The following is a 19,714-nucleotide window of genomic DNA, read 5'->3' as shown; positions in this document are numbered from 1 at the left end:
CTTCCTGCAATGCGGGAGACCTGGGTTCAGTTCCTGGGTTGGGAAGATCCTCTGGAGAAGGGAATGGCAACCCATTCCAGTATTATTGCCTGGAGAATCCCATGGACAGAGGAGCCTGGCAGGCTACCATCTGTGGGGTCACGGTGAGTCAGATCTGACTGAGGGAGCAACTAATGCACAGAGAAATATCCAAGGCTTAGGGATGTTAAGAAAATTACTCAAGGTGAAACAGGAGAGAGGGGGGCAAGGCACAAACTTTAAAAGAAGGATGTAGCCCAAGGACATGATATAAACTGACTAGAACCAAATGGGTCCAACATAGTGGATGAGTCAAGTTCCACTAGACGTTGAGCCTCAGTATATACTCATTGTAACACATCTGCAAGCTAAATGACACTCCCATGGGTGCCACGAAACTTAGGCTGACCATTAAAGACCAAAAAGTGTATGGTGGACCAATTCCTGGAAATCTTTGCACCTTCCCTAAAATAGTTGGGATAATCCTCCTGCTCATTAGCCTATGAAATTACCCAGATTATGAAAGCTAACCGCATCATATTTTGAGGCCAGTCTCACATTTTGAAATGGTCTACCCTCTGTCTGTAGAGTGTGTTTCTCTCTCTAAGTAAATCCACTTCTTACCTATCACTTTTTCACTCATAATTCTTTCTGCGATGAGCTTCATTAAGTCCTGAAATCAGGTGTGTGATATCAGTAGGAAGACTGTGGGGTCTGGCCATGTTTGAGCCCTGGTACATGGGTTCAAGTCCTAATGTGAGGTGAACAGTTTTAAAGATTACCCAGTGAGTGACTGGTAGAACCTGAAGTTGAACCTTGGCCATCCCACTTTGGTGTGACTGCTTGTAACCACCGTGCTGTTCCTAGTCTAATGTGCCCACAGCAATCTGTACATATATGCTCTACTGCAACTGTTTGTTTATGTCTTTCTCTCAGCCTCTAAGGTGCTCCTAAGAAAGAGACATTCATGGAGGAGGAAATGGCAATCCACTCCCGTATTCTTGCGTGGGAAATCCCATGGACAGGGGAGCCTGGTGGGATATAGGCCATGGGGTGCAAAAGAGTCAGATATGACTTAGCAACTAAACAAGACCATGCTAACAATATTTTCAAGAGTATAGGATATTTTCTTACCTCTGTCATTTCTTTAAAAATAGCATTAAAAAAAAGATAAAATTATTTTGCCCAAACATTGTTAATAAAAGAAAAAGTAGCTAAAAATTATTATATATCCAGGGCTTCTCTGAAAGACAAACATTATACATTGGCTTCTAATTTAAAATTGCTCATTTTATAAACATGACTTTGGTTGATCTTTGACAAAGATTTGTAAAACAAATTTGATTTTCCTCAATTCTGTGATTTAGATACTTCCCACATTGAGGAAATAATAAAATTTGTATTTATATTTTTAAAAAGTCATTCACTCATTCAACAAATATTTATTGAATGCCTGCTATATGGCAGGCCCTGTGCTTAATGCCAAGGATACAGTAGTGAATGAGACAGAAATGACTGGGTTCTGACCTCAAGGAGTTTATATTCTAATGGTTGAGACAGAAACTGACAAAAGCAAGTAATTAGTAGACAAATAAGATTATTGCAAGTTTTGGTGAGTACTAATGAAGGTGATTAAAGTGGACAGCCAAGACTGAAACCACCGGGGTGGATGCAATTTTAAATGGAGACAGGGTCAGAAGAAACTTCTCTGAGGTTATGTTTAAATTAATACAGGGATCATCAGCCTGTGAAATGTAAAGGCAAGAGCATTATTCCAGATTTCTGGCTTGTGATCATTATGTCTTATTTATCTTTATCCTTGACATAGCACAGGCCTTGATGTTGTGGAATGAAAAGTTGACTAATCTCTGGCCCTTTTGGTCTTCCTCAGACTGCCAGGATGGCATATCCTCCCTTGATCAGTTCAAACTCAAATCATACTTCTGGACTCAGCACCAGTCCCATCTCCTCCAGGAAACCTTACTGAACAATCAAAATACTCTTCAACTATAAAGAAGGAAATTTTGCCATTTGGGACAACATGGATGAACACTGAGGGAATTATGCTGAGTGAAATAAATCAGAGAAAGACAAATACTGTAGTGTCTGGGAGTCCCTGATGACTTAGCGGTTAGGATCCAAACTTTCACTGCCATGGCCTGGGCTCAATCTCTGATCAGGGAACTGAGATCCTGTAAGCTGCGTGGCCTGGTCAAAAAGAAACAAACACTGTAGTATCTCACTGACATGCAGAATCCAGAAAAGTCAGACTCTGAAACAGAAAGTAGATTGGTGTTTGCCAGGCCCTGGCGGGTAGGGGAAATGAGATATTGGTTAAAGGGTACCAGCTTCCAGTTATAGAGGAATAAGTTCTAGGGATCTAGTGTACAGCATGATGACTATAGTTTAAAATATTGTATTGTAGACAGCATATTAAAAAGCAGAGACATTACTTTGCCAACAAAGGTCCATCTAGTCAAAGCTGTGGTTTTTCTAGTAGTCATGTATGGATGTGAGAGTTGGACTATAAAGAAAGCTCAGCACCGAAGCACTGATGCTTTTGAACTGTGGTGTTAGAGAAGACCCTTGGATAGCAAGAAGATCCAACCAGTCCATCCTAAAGGAAATCGGTCCTGAATATTCATTGGAAGGACTGATGCTGAAGCTGAAACTCCAATACTTTGGCCACCTGATGCAAAGAACTAACTCATTTGAAAAGACCCTGATGCTGGGAAAGATTGAGGGTGGCAGGAGAAGGGGACGACAGAGGATGAGATGGTTGGATGGCATCACTGACTCAATGGACATGAGTTTGAGTAAACTTTGGGAGTTGGTGATGGACAGGAAGGCCTGGCGTGCTGCAGTCCATGGGGTTGCAAAGAGTCGGACATGACTGAGCAACTGAACTGAACTGAATACTTGAAAATAGCTATAAGAGTAGATCTTAAATGTTCTCATCAAAACAACAAATGGTAATTAGGTGAGGTGAAGGATATGTTAAATGTGTTAACTAATCTTACTGAGGTAACCATTTTGCAATATGTGTGCAACAAGTCATCACGTTGTACAACTTAAACAGTTATATGTCAATTTTATCTCAATAAGGCTGTGAAAAAAATATCAAAACATTGGTAGCAAAGAAGGTGGTAAGCTCAAAAGCCCAGGACAAGAAAGCAAGATAGAGTAGGGAAACTCCCAAGTATGTTAGTATAGCTGGGCCTTAATGTTTGAAGGAGACAATGATGACAGACAAGGTTGGAAGTTTGACAGTGGTCACATCATTCAGTCAGTAAACACTTACTGAGGATGTACAGTGTACTGGGTATTGGACATGTACACCTGATCCTTGTTTTCACAGACTTACAGTCAAGGATGGAGAGATAGACAATTGATAAACAACAAAAAATCATTTTTTAAAGTGCTAAAAAAGGGAATCAATGGGGTGAAGAGATAAGGGAAAACATATTTCAGGTTGGGTGATCAGTGAAGGCCTAAGTATAGACATGTTATTTACACTGAAAGCTGGGGGATGAAAGGGAAAATTTTTCAGAGACGCATTCCAGGCAGAGCAAACAGCTTGGCTCAAGTCTCTGAGATAAGAGAGAACTTGATACAACCAAGGAATTGAAAGAAGGTGGATATTGCTGGAGCTCAGTGATGAAGCGGTAGAATATTGAGAAAAAAGATGGGCTAGCAAGTGAGGCGGAGAAGGCAATGGCACCCCACTCCAGTACTCTTGCCTGGAAAATCCCATGGACAGAGGAGCCTGGTAGGCTGCAGTCCATGGGGTCGCTAAGAGTCGGACACGACTGAGCGACTTCACTTTCACCTTTCACTTTCATGCATTGGAGAAGGAAATGGCAACCCACTCCAGTGTTCTTGCCTGGAGAATCCCAGGGATGACGGAGCCTGGCAGGCTGCCGTCTATGGGGTCACACAGAGTCGGACACGACTGAAGCGACTTAACAGCAGCAGCAGCAGCAGCAGCAGCGAGGGAATATATTGATCATGGCCTTGTAGAAGTCTGTATTTCATTCTAAGTGCAAGGTAGCCAGCCACTGATGAGTTTTTAAAAGGAGCATGACATGATAGGGTTTCAGTTGCAGAATACTCATTCTGGCAAGCATGTGAAAATATATTGAAGAAGTACAAGACCACTTTTGTGAAAATTCCTTTAAAAGCGTTGCATAAGCTAACCTATGCTATTAGAAGTCAGGACAGTGGTTATTTTTCTGGGATGATGACTAAAAGGCAGCATGAGGGGAGATTGGAAAGGTGCAGAAAATGTTGTTTTCTCTTAAATTAAAATTTATTTTTGTGTTTATTTTTGGCCTCACTGGGTCGTCGTTACTGCTCCTGGGCTTTCTCTTGTTGCAGTGAGTAGGGTCTGTTCTTCATTGTGGTGCGTGGACTTCTCATTTTGGTGGCTTCTCTGGTTGTGGAATACTGGCTCTAGGACATGTGGGCTTCATATAGTTGTGGCTCGCGAGTTCCGGAATTTGAGCTCAGTAGTTAGGGTGCACATGCTTAGTGGCTCCGTGGCGTGTGGCATCTTCCTGGACCAGGAAATGAACCTGTGTCCCCTGAATTGGCAAGCAGATTCTTAACCACTGGACAACGAGGGAAGTCCCTGCTTTTTTTTTTTTTTCTGTGAGTACATATGTATGTTTAGTTTGTGACTATCCAAGGTGTATCCTTGAGATATGTGAGTTTTTCCATACGTGTGTTGTGCACAGGTGCTCAGTGGTGTCTGACTCTGCGACCACATGGATTGTAGCCCGCCAGGCACCTCTGTCCATGGAATTTTCCAGGCAAGAATACTGAAGGGGGTTGCCATTTCCTACTCCAGGGGATCTTCCTGACACAGGGATTGAACCCAGATCTCTTATGTCTTCTGCCCTGGCAGGCAGAGTCTTTACCACTGCATGCTTCAATAAACAAGATTTAAAGAAAAAGCTATTGAATGAAACTATGCTATATTCTTCAAAACTGTTGTTGGAGGGGGGAAATGGACTTCCCTGGCAGTCCAGCAGTTAAGATTCTGCACTTCCAATGCACGGGGCAAGGGTACCATCCCTGATGAGAGAACTAAGATCCCACACGCTGCACAGCATGGCAAAACCAAAGCCAACACATACACACACGCAACAAAAAACAAAAAAGGGAGAGAATATGTTCCAGATTAATTCAGACTGAGAGGGAAAAGAAAGATGATGCCTAAAAAGATGCCTGATCTTGAGCCAGGAAATAAAACACTACTATGTAAGGGGTATTATTGAGATAATTGGCAAAATCTGAATATGGACTTTTTTTTTATTCTAAAATTTTTTTTAAATTTTATTTTATTTTTAAACTTTACAATGTTGTATTAGTTTTGCCAAATATCGAAATGAATCCGCCACAGGTATACCTGTGTTCCCCATCCTGAACCCTCTTCCCTCCTCCCTCCCCATACCCTCCCTCTGGGTTGTCCCAGTGCACCAGCCCCAAGCATCCAGTATCCTGCATCGAACCTGGACTGGCGACTCGTTTCATACATGATATTATACATGTTTCAATGCCATTCTCCCAAATCTCCCCACCCTCTCCCTCTCCCACAGAGTCCATAAGACTGATCTATACATCAGTGTCTCTTTTGCTGTCTTGTACACAGGGTTATTGTTACCATCTTTCTAAATACCATATATATGCGTTAGTATACTGTATTGGTGTTTTTCTTTCTGGCTTACTTCACTCTGTATAATAGGCTCCAGTTTCATCCACCTTGTTAGAACTGATTCAAATGTATTCTTTTTAATGGCTGAGTAATACTCCATTGTGTATATGTACCACAGCTTTATTATCCATTCATCTGCTGATGGGCATCTAGGTTGCTTCCATGTCCTGGCTATTATAAACAGTGCTGCAATGAACATTGGGGTACACGTGTCTCTTTCCCTTCTGGTTTCCTCAGTGTGTATGCCCAGCAGTGGGATTGCTGGATGAATATGGACTTTATATGATAGTATTGAATGATTGAATGAAAGTTACAGTTCTTGAATTTTATAATTTAATTATGACCACATAAAGGACAGGGAGGAGAAGGCAATGGCAACCCACTCCAGTAATCTTACCTGGAAAATCCCATGGACGGAGGAGCCTGGTAGGCTGCAGTCCATGGGGTCGCTAAGAGTCGGACACGACTGAGCGACTTCACTTTCACCTTTCACTTTCATGCATTGGAGAAGGAAATGGCAACCCACTCCAGTGTTCTTGCCTGGAGAATTCCAGGGACGGGGGAGCCTGGTGAGCTGCCGTCTATGGGGTCGCACAGAGTCGGACACGACTGAAGCGACTTAGCAGCAGCAGCAGCAAAGGACAGGGAAGCCTGGCGTGCTCCAATCCATGGTCGCAGAGTCGGACACGACTGAGCGACTGAACTGGACTGAACTGAACTGAAGTGAACTGAAGAGATAGTCCTGGGGCTTCCCAGGTGGTGCTAGTGGTCAAGAACCAGGCTACCAACGGGCAGGAAACCTAGGAGAGGCAGGTTTGATCCCTGAGACAGGAAGATCCCCTGGAGGTGGCCATGGCAACCCATTCCAGTATTCTTGCCCAGAGAATCCCAGTGACACAGGAGTCTGGCAGGCTACAGTCAGTACGGTCGCAAAGAATGGGACAAGACTGAAGTGACTTAACACACACACACACACACACACACACACACACAAAATGAATAAACTCCAGACATATTTTGGAAGTAGAACTGAGGAGACTGGTTAATTGATAAAGCAAGAAGAGGAATCACTTACGTAAACAAACCCTCCCCAGAAGGCCCAAGCCAACCCCGCCCTTTCCCTGGTGTTCTAAGAGGGGGAAGTGAGGAAACGGAGGCAACCGCCAAGTTGCCGGCAAGCTTCCGGTCTGGCGTCGCAAAGAGGCCGTAAATCGGAGAACTCTGTTTGGCCCCACCCCCGTGATGGGCGGTCCTGGAGAGTGACAGAAACCAATGGCGAGCGACTCGTCGGGCACTCACCCAATGGCTCTGGCACTGGGCGGGGTTCTTTGCCATGAGGCTCGTTAACGCCGGTACCCGCATTTCTGCCGCGGTTTGGGCATTTCTGCCAACGTGGGTAGAATCTCTTCAGAGCGAGTGGACTTTAAACCCAAAGTGCGAGAGCAATACGTGAGGGATGGGCCCTGCAGCTGCGAGAGCGGAGCATCGCGGAACTGCTGGGGAGCCGGAGGTGGGCGAGCGGCCTGGGAGGAAGGGATGCGCAGCGTGCCGGAGACAGCAGAACCTAACAGCTTGCTAGCGAGGGGCACGAGAGTGGCCCCTTTAGGGAAGAGCTTCATTTCCCCCGATGTTTCCAGCTTAGGATCCCGAGACAGGTCTTGCTAAGGGAGATAGAACTTGGCTTTACTTGCAAAGTAGTAAAGCCTGTGGACGGTCTCTGTTCGTTAGCTCTACACCTTGAAATTGAATAGACCCGCTCCATTCCCTTCTGCGGCTTGGGTCTTTTCCCTGAGTCCTTCTGGACCTTGTGCAGGATTTTCTCCCCTCCTGTGTCTAGTTTTGTGCTCCCCACGTGGTGGCAGTCCTGGTGCGCTACAGTAAGGCTCTTCCGGCTGTGGAACCATGGAGGGGGGCGGAGCCCAGGGCTGCAGGGTAGAGGTTTGGGATCCCGCAGACCAGGGTTTGAAGCCTGCTCACAGTTTAATCATACCAACTGGAACCACGAGTTCAACGGAGCTTAGTTCAGGTGTTTGTTTTCTGTTAGGATTATTATAAGGATTGAATGATTTATTGAGTATATCCTTCAGAGCCAGTAGGCTCCATCACTGAGCACTTAATGTATACTGATATAGCCTATAGTCAGGGCTTGCTGGGGCATGGGGTGCGTGTGTGTAACCTGGCAGGATTTGGATAGAGCAAGAGTGGAGATGGCATTTGCGACGTTCCAGAACTAACTCAGCAGAAGAGAAGGTCTTGTTACTTGGAAGTACAAGGAGCTCAGGCATTGCTTCCAGGGCCCATTCAGCTGCTACCCCTACTGACTCCAAGCAGAGCTACATGCTTGTGCTGTTAGATAGATGGGAACCCTCAACTCAAGGAGTTTTCAGTCTAGAGCTCAGTAAGTTCTTTTAACTAAAAATTATTCTGAGTTTTACACAATCTGATTCTTGTTCAAGAGAGACCAGAAGCAGGTGAAGCCTTTACCTGCATCTGGTCCTTGTGGCACGTCAGGCGGTGGATGCTGGATGTCTGTGATGTCACCCTGGCTTCTCCCTCTCATTGGCCACAGGTGATGGAGTCAGCTCTGGAAGGCACAGGCAAAGAGGGGAAGAAGGAATCCTTAAAGAAACGTAAGATGGTTGGGTCTCCGGGGGAGGGCCTCCTGCAGCCCGTGAAGCTCAGCCGGGCAGAACTGTACAAGGAACCTACCAATGAGGAGCTCAGTCGCCTTCGGGAGACTGAGAGTCTGTTCCATTCCAGCTTGCTTCGTTTACAGGTACTGTTGGGTGACTGGGGCTTGGGTTAGAGGGATGGGCTGAGACCCTGAGGTTGAAGTAGTACTCTCTCCTGCACCATCTTACAGGTAGAGGAGTTACTAAAGGAAGTGAGGCTGTCAGAGAAGAAGAAAGAGCGGATTGACACTTTCCTACGGGAGGCCAACCAGCGGATCATGAGGGTGCCCTCAACCCCTGAGACAGAGGTAAGTCAAGTAGTGGCGGGAACTGGAAAGCCCAGAAAAGGTCCTCAGGGACCTTGCTATTCTTTGAAGGGGATGGGGTGCTAGGGAGCTCATTCTCACTGCCAGGAGACTCAGCTGGGAGCACACTTATTTGTTCATTCAGCAAACACTTATGTGCCCTGCAGTAGTTGTGTTCTTTAGATGTGTTGTGCTTAGTCGCTCAGTCGTGTCCGAATCTTTGCAACCCCATGGACTGTAGCCTACCAAGCTCCTCTGTCCATGGGGATTCTCCAGGCTAGAATACTGGAGTGGGTTGCCATGCCCTCCTCCAGGGGTTCTTAGGATACATCAGTGAACAAAGCAGCCTGTGTTCTAGTGTTGGAATATGGACAGTAATATAATGAACATGACAAGTAAACTGTATGGCAGTGTTAGAAAGTGGTGGTAAGCACTATGGAAAAAGGAAGGACACATTAAGGGGATCATTGGAATATCAGAGGATGAGAGTGGTTGGCAACTTTAAATAGGGTGGTTGAGGTAGGCCTTACTAAAGTGACATTTGTGTAAAGAAAGTGAGTCAGCCATGTAGATATTTAAGGGAAAAAGAACATTCCAGGAAGGGGAAACAGCCAACACAGAGGCTCAAAGGCAAGAATAGGTCTGGTACTTCTTTGGAATGAGTGAAGGGAAGATAGAAGGAGGTCAGTTTAGAAAGTAATGGAGGAAGTGGGTATATCATGCAGGTCCTTGTGCACCAGAACAAGGACTTTGAGCTGTTGCTTTGGGGCTTCCCTGGTGGTTCAAACAGTAAAAAATCTGCCTGCAATGCAGGAGACCTGAGTTTGATCCCTGCATCAGGAAGGTTGCCTGGAGAACGCAATGGCAACTCACTCCAGTATTCTTGCCTGGAGGATTCCATGGACAAAGGGGCCTGGCAGGGCTACAGTCCACAGGTTGCCAAGAGTTGGATACAACTGAGGGATTAACGCTTTGAGTGAGATGGGGATAACTACAGCATTTTTGTTTTGTTTTGTTGTTGTTCTGTAAAGTGATTCTGTAATCTAACTTCAGTTTTAAGAAGTTCACCCAGACTATTAAAAGTAGAATGGAGGGAAACAAAGATGAAATCAGGAACCTGTTGTGCAGTGATCCACTGAAAAATAGCTCAGATTAGGATAGAGTAGAGAAGTGATCAGTGTCTGGATACCTTTTGAAAGTGGAATGGGTGTTTGTTCCCTCTTAACCTGTATTTATTTATTTGGCTGCACTGGGTCTTAGTTGTGGCATGCTCACTCTTAGTCACAGCATGTGAGATCTAGTTCCCTGACCAGGGATTGAACCCACACCCCCTGCATTGGGAGTGCAGAATCTTAGCCACTGGACCATCAGGGAAGTCCCAAAATGGGAGTTCTTAACAGAGATGAGTCAAGGTGATTTAAACATTTTTAGCTTGAGCAGCTAGTATGGAGTTGCCTTAATGGGGAAGACATATTTATAGGAAGATCAGGATCTTGGTTTCAGACATTTTGACGTGTTGAATTTGAGATGTCTACTAGACATTAAGGGGACATGTTAGGAAGGTAATCAAATATGTGTCACTGTCTCTGTCCCCGCAGCTGACCAACCAGGCATGGCTCCCAGATGGGGTTCAAGTCCCTATCCACCAAGTACCCTATACTGTGAAGGGCCGTTTCCATTTCCTGCCCCCAGCCCAGGTCACTGTTGTGGGAAGTTACCTTCTGGGCACCTGCATCCGGCCGGACATCAATGTGGATGTGGCACTGACCATACCCAGGGTAAGATCCAGAGTTTGGGATGGAGAGATCTGCCATTTCACCACCTACAAATCCTGGATCCCATTCTTTTTCCCACCTCCCACTTGCCAGAGGATTGAAATCTGAATTTTGAATCCAAAGAACAGACCACTGCAGTTGTCCTGAAGGAGCAGCACTTTGCCTTCCTCATCCAAGATATGGTGTTACTGGCCTTGACTTTGGCATCCTCGCCAGCAGATGGGGTTGCCAAGCTTTGCTCTCACTTTGGCTTCATCTTGGCCCCCAAGTCCTCCATCAACAATTAAGCAACTTGGCCGTCTCTCTCTCTTCTCCTGACTGCCTCCAGGAGATCCTACAGGACAAGGATGGGCTGAACCAGCGCTACTTCCGCAAGCGTGCCCTCTACCTGGCCTACTTGGCTCACCACCTGGCCAAGGACCCACTTTTCGGCAGTGTTCGCTTTTCCTACACCAACGGCTGCCACCTGAAACCCTCGCTGCTGCTGCGGCCTCACGGTAGGAGGCACACACTGGGTGGAAGGCACAGTACGGGGTGATGGACACATCTGGTAGGGGAGGCACAGGGGCCTTAAGTCCATGGTGAGAGAAGACCTGGGCCTCAAGTCTCAGGGGAAAGGTATTGGGACCTCAAATTCTGAGGTGAGCAGGCATGGGGCCCTTATGTTGGGAGGGTAGTGCAGGGGCTTCTCTGACTCCAGGGTGGCTGCAGGGTCTCAGCATCACCTGTCTTCCCCTAGGGAAGGATGAGCGTTTGGTCACCGTTCGTCTGCATCCCTGCCCTCCACCTGACTTCTTCCGCCTGTGCCGCCTCCTGCCGTCCAAGAGCAATGTGCGCTCTGCCTGGTACCAAGGGCAAAGTCCTTCTGGGGATGGTGAGTAGATAGTGATGTCAAGGCTGGGTTGGAGGAAAGGGTATTATGGGGCCCTCTCCTCTCACGGCTTCCCCTTTCCTCCCGCAGGTAGCCCAGAACCCCCCACCCCCCACTATAACACATGGCTCCTGCAGGACACAGCCCTTGAATCCCACGTGCAGCTGCTGTCAGCTGTGCTGGGCTCAGCCTCAGGACTGAAGGATGGGGTGGCACTTCTGAAGGTCTGGCTGCGGCAGCGGGAACTGGACAAGGTGAGCTGGAAGTGGCCCGGTTTCCCTGGGCCTCGCTGGGTGGTGGGCTGGCTCTGAGCATCGGCCTCTCCATCTGTTTCTCCCTCAGGGCCTGGGAGGATTCAGCGGGTTCCTTGTCTCCATGGTGGTGGCCTTCCTCGTGTCCACACGCAAGATCCACACCACCATGAGCGGCTACCAGGTGCTGAGAAGCACCCTGCAGTTTCTGGGTGAGGCAGCTGGACTCGGAAAGGCCAAGGGTCCTGATCATCCCTATCAGGGATCATTTGCTTTATTGTCCTCAGACAGAGGAGTAAAGCGAACCTCAGAGGCAGACAGTTGCAGTCACCTGTCTGGAGGGTGGGTGTCATGGGGACTGGGTCCTTAGAAAGGGGGATTCCTTCTGACACAACCACCTTCTCTGGTTCATTTCAGCCAGTACAGATCTGACCGTCAATGGGATCAGTTTATGCTTCAGCTCAGATCCCTCCCTGGTGAGTAGGGCGGTGCTGAGTCTGGTCTTCCCAGGTGGCACTAGTGGTAAAGAACCCACCTGCCAATACAGGAAACATGAGACGAAGGTTCGATCCCTGGGTCTAGAAGATCCCCTGGAGGAGGCCATGGCAACCCACTCCAGTATTCTTGCCTGGAGAATCCCGTGGACAGAGGAGCCTGGTGGGCTAGTCCACAGGATCACAAAGAGTCGGACATGACTGAAGCGACTTAGCACACACACAGAAGTCTGCGCCCGGAGCCCTGAAGTTAAGGCCCAGCCCTCACTGGCTTCTCTCTCCCTCTCCCAGCCGGCCCTGGCTGACTTCCACCAGGCCTTCCCTGTTGTCTTCCTGGACTCCTCGGGCCGTCTCAACCTCTGTGCTGATATCACTGCCTCCACTTACCACCAGGTACCAGTTGTCTCCCACTGTCCTGAGTTCCCCCAGTGTCCCAGCCCAGCCCCTGTCCCTTCTGCCAGCACCTGGACACCAGCAACTCCTCTCTAGAGCATGTCGCTGTGTCTGGGCCCTGGGTCCAGCAGGGGAGAGAGCAGTGCTGGTGGTCTCACATGGCGGGTTCCTTGCTTGCTCCGTGACCCCAGGTGCAGCACGAGGCTCGGCTGTCTATGGCACTGCTGGACAGCAAAGCTGACGATGGGTTCCAGCTGCTCTTGATGACTCCCAAACCCATGATCCGGGCTTTTGACCACATTGTGCAGTGAGTTTCAGGGTGATATGTCAGTGAGTCCTGTTGCCTCAGGACTAGTGAGGGGACCGAGATCTTCAGACTGGTACTCTGATCGATCTCCCTAGTGATGGCGGGGGTGATACCTGGGGCCAGCAGTACTTGATGCCCCCCACCTTTGTCCCTCCCTGCCCCCCCACCCCCCAGCCTCCGTCCACTGAGTCGCCTGCAGGCAGCGTGTCACCGGCTGAAGCTGTGGCCAGAGCTACAGGATCTCGGTGGGGACTATGTCTCAGCGGCTTTGGGCCCACTCACCACCCTCCTGGAGCAGGGCCTGGGGTCCCGGCTACAGCTGCTGGCCCACTCTCGGCCCCCAGTCTCAGAGGTGAGCTGGGGTGGGTTGGGGAGTTTGTGGGACTGAGAGAGGAGGACCCTGGGGCCCAGGGGATACACAAGACACCCCATCCCTCTAACTAGAAAGGGGGTTTCCTGACCTAGCTGGGGGGCACTTGGACTGAGCTCAGCCTCTCTACACCCTGCAGTGGGACATCAGCCAGGAGCCACCGAAGCACAGAGATCCGGGCGTCCTGACCCTGGGATTGCTCCTCCGGCCTGAGGGGCTGACCAGTGTTCTTGAGCTGGGTCCTGAGGCTGACCAGCCTGAGGTGAGCAGCTGGGGGTCTCAGGGGTGATTTTGCCCTGTCTTGGGAAGCTCAGCGTGTGTACTGGCAGGAGTGGGGTGGACTATCCTCTTGCCACCTGACTCGAGGCCTGTCGGGAGATTTCTGACAGAACCCCTTCCTTGTTGATCTCTCCCACCATCGTCTTCTCCCTAGGCGGCCGACTTCCGCCAGTTCTGGGGCTCTCGCTCCGAGCTTCGGCGTTTCCAGGATGGAGCCATCCGGGAAGCTGTGGTCTGGGAGGCTGCCTCTATGGCCCAGAAGCGTCTCATTCCCCACCAAGTGGTCACTCATCTCTTGGCACTGTGAGTGTTAGCATCTGAATGCCAGGAGGCGGGCATGGGCTGCGGAGCCTTTTAGGAGGCTCTGGCCCAAGCTTTTGGGGTGAGCTGCTCATGTCTAGCAGCTCTCTCCCTGGCCCCCAGTGCTCACGCTCTCTGTGCCCCTTTTCCAGCCACGCTGACATTCCAGATACCTGTGTCCACTATACGGGGGGCCTCCTGGACGCATTGATCCAAGGCCTGAAAGAGGTGAGGGCCCTGGTTCAGGGCTGGGGTCAAGGCTAGGGACGGTTGGGCAAGTAGCCTGTGTGGCTGGATTTGGGGAGGGCTGGAATGGGGCTGGACAGGCCCCACCACCTTAGCCAGGCTGCACTTCCCTGAGTGTCCAGCAGGGGGCCCTCTGGCTCTGCAGCAGCAGCCTGAGCCAAGGCTGTATCCCAGTTGGTCCAGCTCTCCTGTAAGGCCCTGCCCTCCTGATTGTCTCTTCTCCCCTCAGACCTCCAGCACCGGTGAGGAGGCCCTGGCAGCTGCAGTGCGTTGCTACGATGACCTCAGCCGCCTGCTGTGGGGCCTGGATGGTCTTCCACTGACCGTGTCTGCTGTGCAGGGAGCTCACCCTGTGCTGCGCTATACTGAGGTCAGGAGCAGGGAGCCCTTTCCACTGGGTGACACCCCACTCTGCCTCACTCACCTAGTACTCTCTCTTCCAGCTCCCCGTCCTCTTCCTTAGCCTCCCTTCTCCCACAGGTGTTCCCGCCAACCCCAGTCCGTCCAGCCCACTCCTTCTATGAGCAGCTGCGAGAGCGGGCCTCACTGTTGCCCCGGCCTGACAAGCCCTGCCCAGCCTATGTGGAGCCCATGACTGGTGAGGGAACTCTTGCAAGGGGCTGAAAGGGACTGCTGTCTACCCCTGGCCGTAGACTGAGGCCTCTCCCTCTTCTCCACAGTGGTGTGTCACCTGGAGGGCAGTGGGCAGTGGCCCCAGGATGCCGAGGCCATTCGCAGGGTCCGTGCTGCCTTCCAGCTGCGCCTGGCAGAGCTGCTGACTCAGCAGCATGGGCTGCCATGCCGCGCCACAGCCACACACACCGACGTCCTCAAGGTTAGGCGGGCACTGGGCAGGGATACGGGGGGAGGAAGGGACAGGGGTGTCAGGGTGCCCCATCTCCCATCCCCTCCCCTCTTCCAACAGGATGGGTTTGTGTTCCGGATCCGTGTGGCCTACCAGCGGGAGCCGCAGATCCTGAAAGAGATGCGGAGCCCCGAGGGGATGATCTCGCTGAGGGACACCCCCACCTCCCTCCGCCTCGAGAGGGACACGAGGCAGTTGCCCCTGCTCACCAGCGCCTTGCATGGGTAGGCCCACCTGCACAGGCTCTCATAGACCCTCTCCCAGTCCCATCCTGCTCTCCTGGCCATCTGTCTGGAGAGTTAGGCCAGTTAGGGATATGAGTGCTGGGCTGGAGTCAGGCAAGCGCTAGAAGTGCTAGGATTCTGGCCCTGCCACTTATCTGGCTTTGTCCCTTGAGCCCAAATCCCCCCCCCCACACACACACCTGATTTTTCTTATCTGTAAAATGGTAATCATGCTAGGAACAACCTCTTGGGATATTAGTTAGGAAGACATGAGATCATACGTGTATCATCATATAGCACATTAACACAGAGGCCAGTGTTGGGTGAAAGTTGAGTGAACAGTTGCAGTCAGGCTGAAAGTCTGTCCTTGGGCCCAGGTGCCTGCGCCTCACTGCCTCTACCGTCTTCTTCCCACAGGCTCCAGCAGCAGCACCCAGCCTTTTCAGGTGTGGCTCGGCTGGCCAAGCGGTGGGTGCGTGCCCAGCTCCTGGGTGGGGAGCTCACCGATGAGAGCCTGGACCTGGTGGCTGCTGCCCTTTTCCTGCACCCTGAGCCCTTCACCCCTCCCAGGTGATGCCCTCCACGTTTCCCCTAGCCAGGAAGTTCCCCTGGGGTCAGCTGCCATCCTTCCTGCTTCAGTCCACATGGGAGAGGTGGCCGAAACTAGGGGCCGAAGGGGTTCTAAGACACCCCCATCCCCTGCAGTCCAGACTAAGGGCTCTAGGCTCCCCAGACTGTGGGGGGCTGGGCACTGTGGCTGGGCCCCTGACACTTTGCTCACTCCTTCCTCTCAGCTCCCCCCAGGTGGGCTTCCTTCGGTTCCTTTTCCTGATATCAACCTTCGATTGGAAGAACAACCCCCTAATTGTCAATCTTAACAATGAGCTCACTGGTAAGTGGTACGATGAAAGTCAGACTACCGGAAGAACTACCCCTTGTGGGTTGCAGAGGCGGGCAGGCAAGGGTTTCTCTCTGCTTACCCAACTCGGGATGTCTACTCCTGATTCTGGCTGCCTAGGGGTGGGGAAATGTTAAGGAGGAAGAGGACCAGATCCAGCCTTCAGGGAGCTCTGAGACAGTAGAGATGTGGTTTGCCCACGTGACGATCAGAAACAGAACCCACTGGGGGCAGTGAGCAGGCTACCTAGGGGACTGTGGAGGGAAGAGGAGAGGAGAGGGACTCTGCAGCCCAGGTCAGAAGTCTTAAGGTGGGGGAGCAGGGAACTGTGCAGGTGGGGGTAGGCGCCCAGGCCTCAGAGTGTGAGTGATGACTTCTGTTTGTAACGTGAGGAGCTCCTGGTCCCAGCAGAGAGGAGGGTGTCCGCTTTCTAATTCCCCAGGTGTGTGGGAGCCCAGGGGAGGAGGGGGGCCAGGGGCAGGCCTCAGCTTGTGCAGGCCCGGAAACCAGACCAGGATTCCAGGCAGTGGAAAATTCTGCTTCTGGGCCCAGGCTGGGAGTTTACCACCCTGCCCGATTGAGGCAGATGCGGTGTCCCTTTCATCACTTACGCCATGTGGGGGATGTTGGAGACTCCCTGTGGTAGGCACAGTGGGAGGACTTGGAGCAGTAGGGGGTGTCTGGGGAGAGGGGTCAGCTGACCCAGGACCCCCTCTAATTCACAGCGGAAGAGCAGGCGGAGATCCGCAGTGTCTTCCTGGCAACCCGGGCAAAGCTCCCCGTCATGGTCATTGTTACCCCCCAAGATCGCAAAAGCTCCGTGTGGACACAAGACGGACCCTCGCCCCAGGTTTCATTGCAGTCCTGCTCCCAAATGTGTAGTTTTCTCCTTCAAGGAAAAAGTAGGCCCAGCCTGAGCTAAGAGAGGCCCATGGTCAGGTCTGACCTGCATGACCTGTGTGTACCTCCCCAGATCCTCCACCAGCTGGTGATCCTGGCAGCTGAGGCCTTGCCTGTCCTAGAGAAGCAGCTTATGGATCCCCGGGGGCCTGGAGACATCAGGGTAAGCCCCTAACCCAGACTGACTCTGGGGGCTCATGGGGCTCTGCCTTTGAGCCATGGAAGCCCAGAGTTCTCGGGCCCTTGTTCGGTGAGACTGAATTCAGAGAAGGCACCATAGCTTCCACAGTGCCTGGCTATGGAGGCTGGAGAACTGTGGCCGCAGCTTTGCTCTTGTAGCCCACAATCCTCCTGTGGAACCCAAGCTGCCACCATCTAGGCCCTGGTGTTCCCACCTTGAAATGAGCATATGGGCCCTAATGGGGGGTCAGACCTAAGGGAAAGAAGGAAGCAGAGTGGCCTGTGGAGGGGTTTGTGGTCCAGTTTCCAGCTCCCCAATGGGCACTGCTGAGCCCTCCCTGCCCTTCTTCAGACTGTGTTCCGGCCACCATTGGACATGTACGATGTGCTGATCCGCCTGGCTCCCCGCCACATCCCCCGGCACCGCCAGGCCGTGGACTCGCCGGCTGCCTCCTTCTGCCGGGGCCTGCTCAGTGAGCCAGGGCCCTCCTCCCTTATGCCCGTGCTGGGCTATGATCCGCCTCAGCTCTACCTGGCACAGCTCAGGGTAGGTCCTTGAGGGCTGGCTGGCCCTGGGGGGGAGGCTTCCAGGTGAGTTGGGGCCGTGGCGTTGGCTATCAGGTTCCCACCTGTAGTCTTTTTCCTGTCCTGCCCTTTCCTAGGAGGCCTTCGGACACCTGGCTCTTTTCTTCTATGACCAGCATGGCGGAGAGGTGATCGGTGTCCTCTGGAAGCCCACCAGCTTCCAGCCCCAGCCCTTCAAGGTGAGCTGGCCGGTGACAGTTGTCTCTTCGTGAGTGTGCACGTGTGTTCCGTGTGGGCGTGTGTGCCTGTGTGTGGCTCCACAGGTGACCCTGTGTCAGGTGTGAAGCGTGTCTGTCTTGGTGTCTCTGCGTATGCCTCTCATGACACTTCAATCCATATGTCTCTGGCTCCCCCAGGTCTCCAACACAAAGGGACGCATAGTGGTGTCTCAAGGCGGGGAGCCAGTGATGGTGCCCAATGTCGAAGCTATCCTGGAGGACTTTGCCATCCTGGGCGAAGGCCTGGTCCAGGCTGTGGAGGCCCGAAGTGAGAGGTGGACTGTGTGACCTCCAGCCTAGGAGCAAGCTAGATGGACAGACCTCTGGAGCAAGATGTCAGAGGCATGACCACCCTCACTGTGGATAGACCCTCCAAAGAGGGCTTGCTGGCCCGAGCATGCTGACTTGTCCCCAACAAATCCCCGTCCTGATTTCCTGTCTGATGCCCCAGCACTGGGACAGGGGCCATGGTGGCCCGTGCAGTCCCCTGGACCTGACCAGAGGAGAACTGGGGGTCAGCTCAGAGGGGACACCGAATGAACCCAGGAAATCCAGCTACTTGTCAGCTTGGCCTGGGCCTTTTGTTCCTTCTCAGGTTGCTCCTAAAAGTCCAGAGAAGAGACTGTGCGCCCAGGGCTGAGGCTCTGTCCCCACCCCTGTGCCAGGATGTGGGCCTTGACCTCAGTATGCTCTTCGCTGCAGCGTCAAGGCTTTTAAATGGGGCCCAGCGAAGGTGCGGCACTGCCTGAGGGTCATAGGGCGGCAGCACTGAGCAGGAGAGGGGGCTTCACAGGATGAAGAGACCGCACTGAAGGGGCACAGTGCCCTCTTGTGTTGGTTCCGCTGCTTCCCAGGGTGGGGACGTGGAAAAGCACAGAAAACAGGAAGGGGGTGGGTGGGCGAAGTGGCGAGAGGGACTGGTAGTCCCCCATCCAGGAGAGATGCAAAAAGCACTGAATGCTGCCCTGGCCTCTGGTGTTAGAGGCTCTGTGCTCCCACCTTGGGGGTGCAGAGGTGAGCAGGACCAAGACCTGCTCTCCAGGAGCTCCAGTGCCCTGAGGGATGGGGTGCTGCTTCCTTTCAGCCTGGTCCACACCCCCCCCTCCCAGCAGCTTCTCCCTAATCCTGGCTGTTTTTCCAGATTCAGCTCAAACAGTGACTCCTCCTTAAACCCTTCCCTCGCCCTCAGCCTAAGGTGCTCTTCCTCTGAAACATCAGAGCAATTCCTGTCCATTCACTTCTCTTCACAGTCATGTACAGCGGCATAAACTCTTCTCTTGTCTTAAATTCTGATTTAACATTAAATCTTTTTAAGTTCCCCATGGCTTCGGCTTTTTTGCCTTTTCCACGTGGTTTCGACCTTGTCTCCTGCAGGTCAGCTCTTTGGGGGCAGGAAACGTATTTGAACAGATTTCATGACAGCTAGTACAGTGCTCTGCCCAAGCAGGACGCAGGTGTGGGCAGAAGGGGCCCCTGGCTCAGGCAGATGGAGGGCAGGGCAGGCCTCCAGAAGACTTCAAGGAAAAAGAGAATCCTGATTTGTGATCTCTGCCTAGAATGGGTAAGGTTTTGATGGTGAAAGGCCTGAGAAGTAATAAAAAGTTGATGTTGGGACCCTGATTGGTCCAGTGCTTAGGACTCCACAGGTCTCACAGCCAAGGGCCCAGGTTCAATCCCTGGTCAGGCAGGGAACTAAAATCTCATGAGTTGCGCAGTGCGGCCAAGAAAAAAAAGTTGATGTTTATTGAGTGTCTACCTAATAAGGGCTGGGTGTGCTTTGTTATTTTCCATATCTTACATAAGGAAATTGATTATACAATCATACCAGCCCTATGAAGTACTGCTTT

At 51.5% G+C, this 19,714-nt stretch overlaps 1 protein-coding gene across 1 annotated transcript; it reads left to right on the top strand.

The window, feature by feature from the left end:
* Positions 1-7,000: 7,000 nt before the first annotated feature.
* NOL6 (nucleolar protein 6) lies at positions 7,001-19,185 on the top strand. The gene is made up of 26 exons (XM_006066695.4): positions 7,001-7,244; positions 8,304-8,510; positions 8,598-8,714; positions 10,310-10,489; positions 10,815-10,983; positions 11,226-11,360; positions 11,448-11,611; positions 11,700-11,820; positions 12,026-12,084; positions 12,394-12,495; positions 12,687-12,802; positions 12,977-13,154; positions 13,312-13,434; positions 13,606-13,754; positions 13,904-13,979; positions 14,227-14,367; positions 14,478-14,595; positions 14,678-14,832; positions 14,923-15,086; positions 15,504-15,656; positions 15,881-15,978; positions 16,710-16,834; positions 16,958-17,047; positions 17,417-17,611; positions 17,727-17,828; positions 18,006-19,185. Exons 1-26 carry the CDS (start codon positions 7,191-7,193, stop codon positions 18,153-18,155), a joined length of 3,441 nt encoding a protein of 1,146 aa, XP_006066757.1. The 5' UTR covers positions 7,001-7,190; the 3' UTR covers positions 18,156-19,185.
* Positions 19,186-19,714: the final 529 nt, after the last annotated feature.

Source organism: Bubalus bubalis, chromosome 3 (genome assembly GCF_019923935.1).
Source record: "Bubalus bubalis isolate 160015118507 breed Murrah chromosome 3, NDDB_SH_1, whole genome shotgun sequence".
In the NCBI taxonomy this organism is placed as follows: domain Eukaryota; kingdom Metazoa; phylum Chordata; class Mammalia; order Artiodactyla; family Bovidae; genus Bubalus; species Bubalus bubalis.
Note: the sequence above shows the minus strand (reverse complement) of the source record. Positions and strands in the feature narration are given on the sequence as shown.

Bases quoted from the DNA above. Each gene is read 5' to 3' on its own strand.
- NOL6 (XM_006066695.4), top strand. From the start codon at position 7,191: ATGGGCCCTGCAGCTGCGAGAGCGGAGCATCGCGGAACTGCTGGGGAG. The intron at 11,612-11,699 runs GTGAGCTGGAAG...TTTCTCCCTCAG, and splicing joins GGCAGCGGGAACTGGACAAG to GGCCTGGGAGGATTCAGCGG. The intron at 12,803-12,976 runs GTGAGTTTCAGG...CCCACCCCCCAG, and splicing joins GCTTTTGACCACATTGTGCA to CCTCCGTCCACTGAGTCGCC.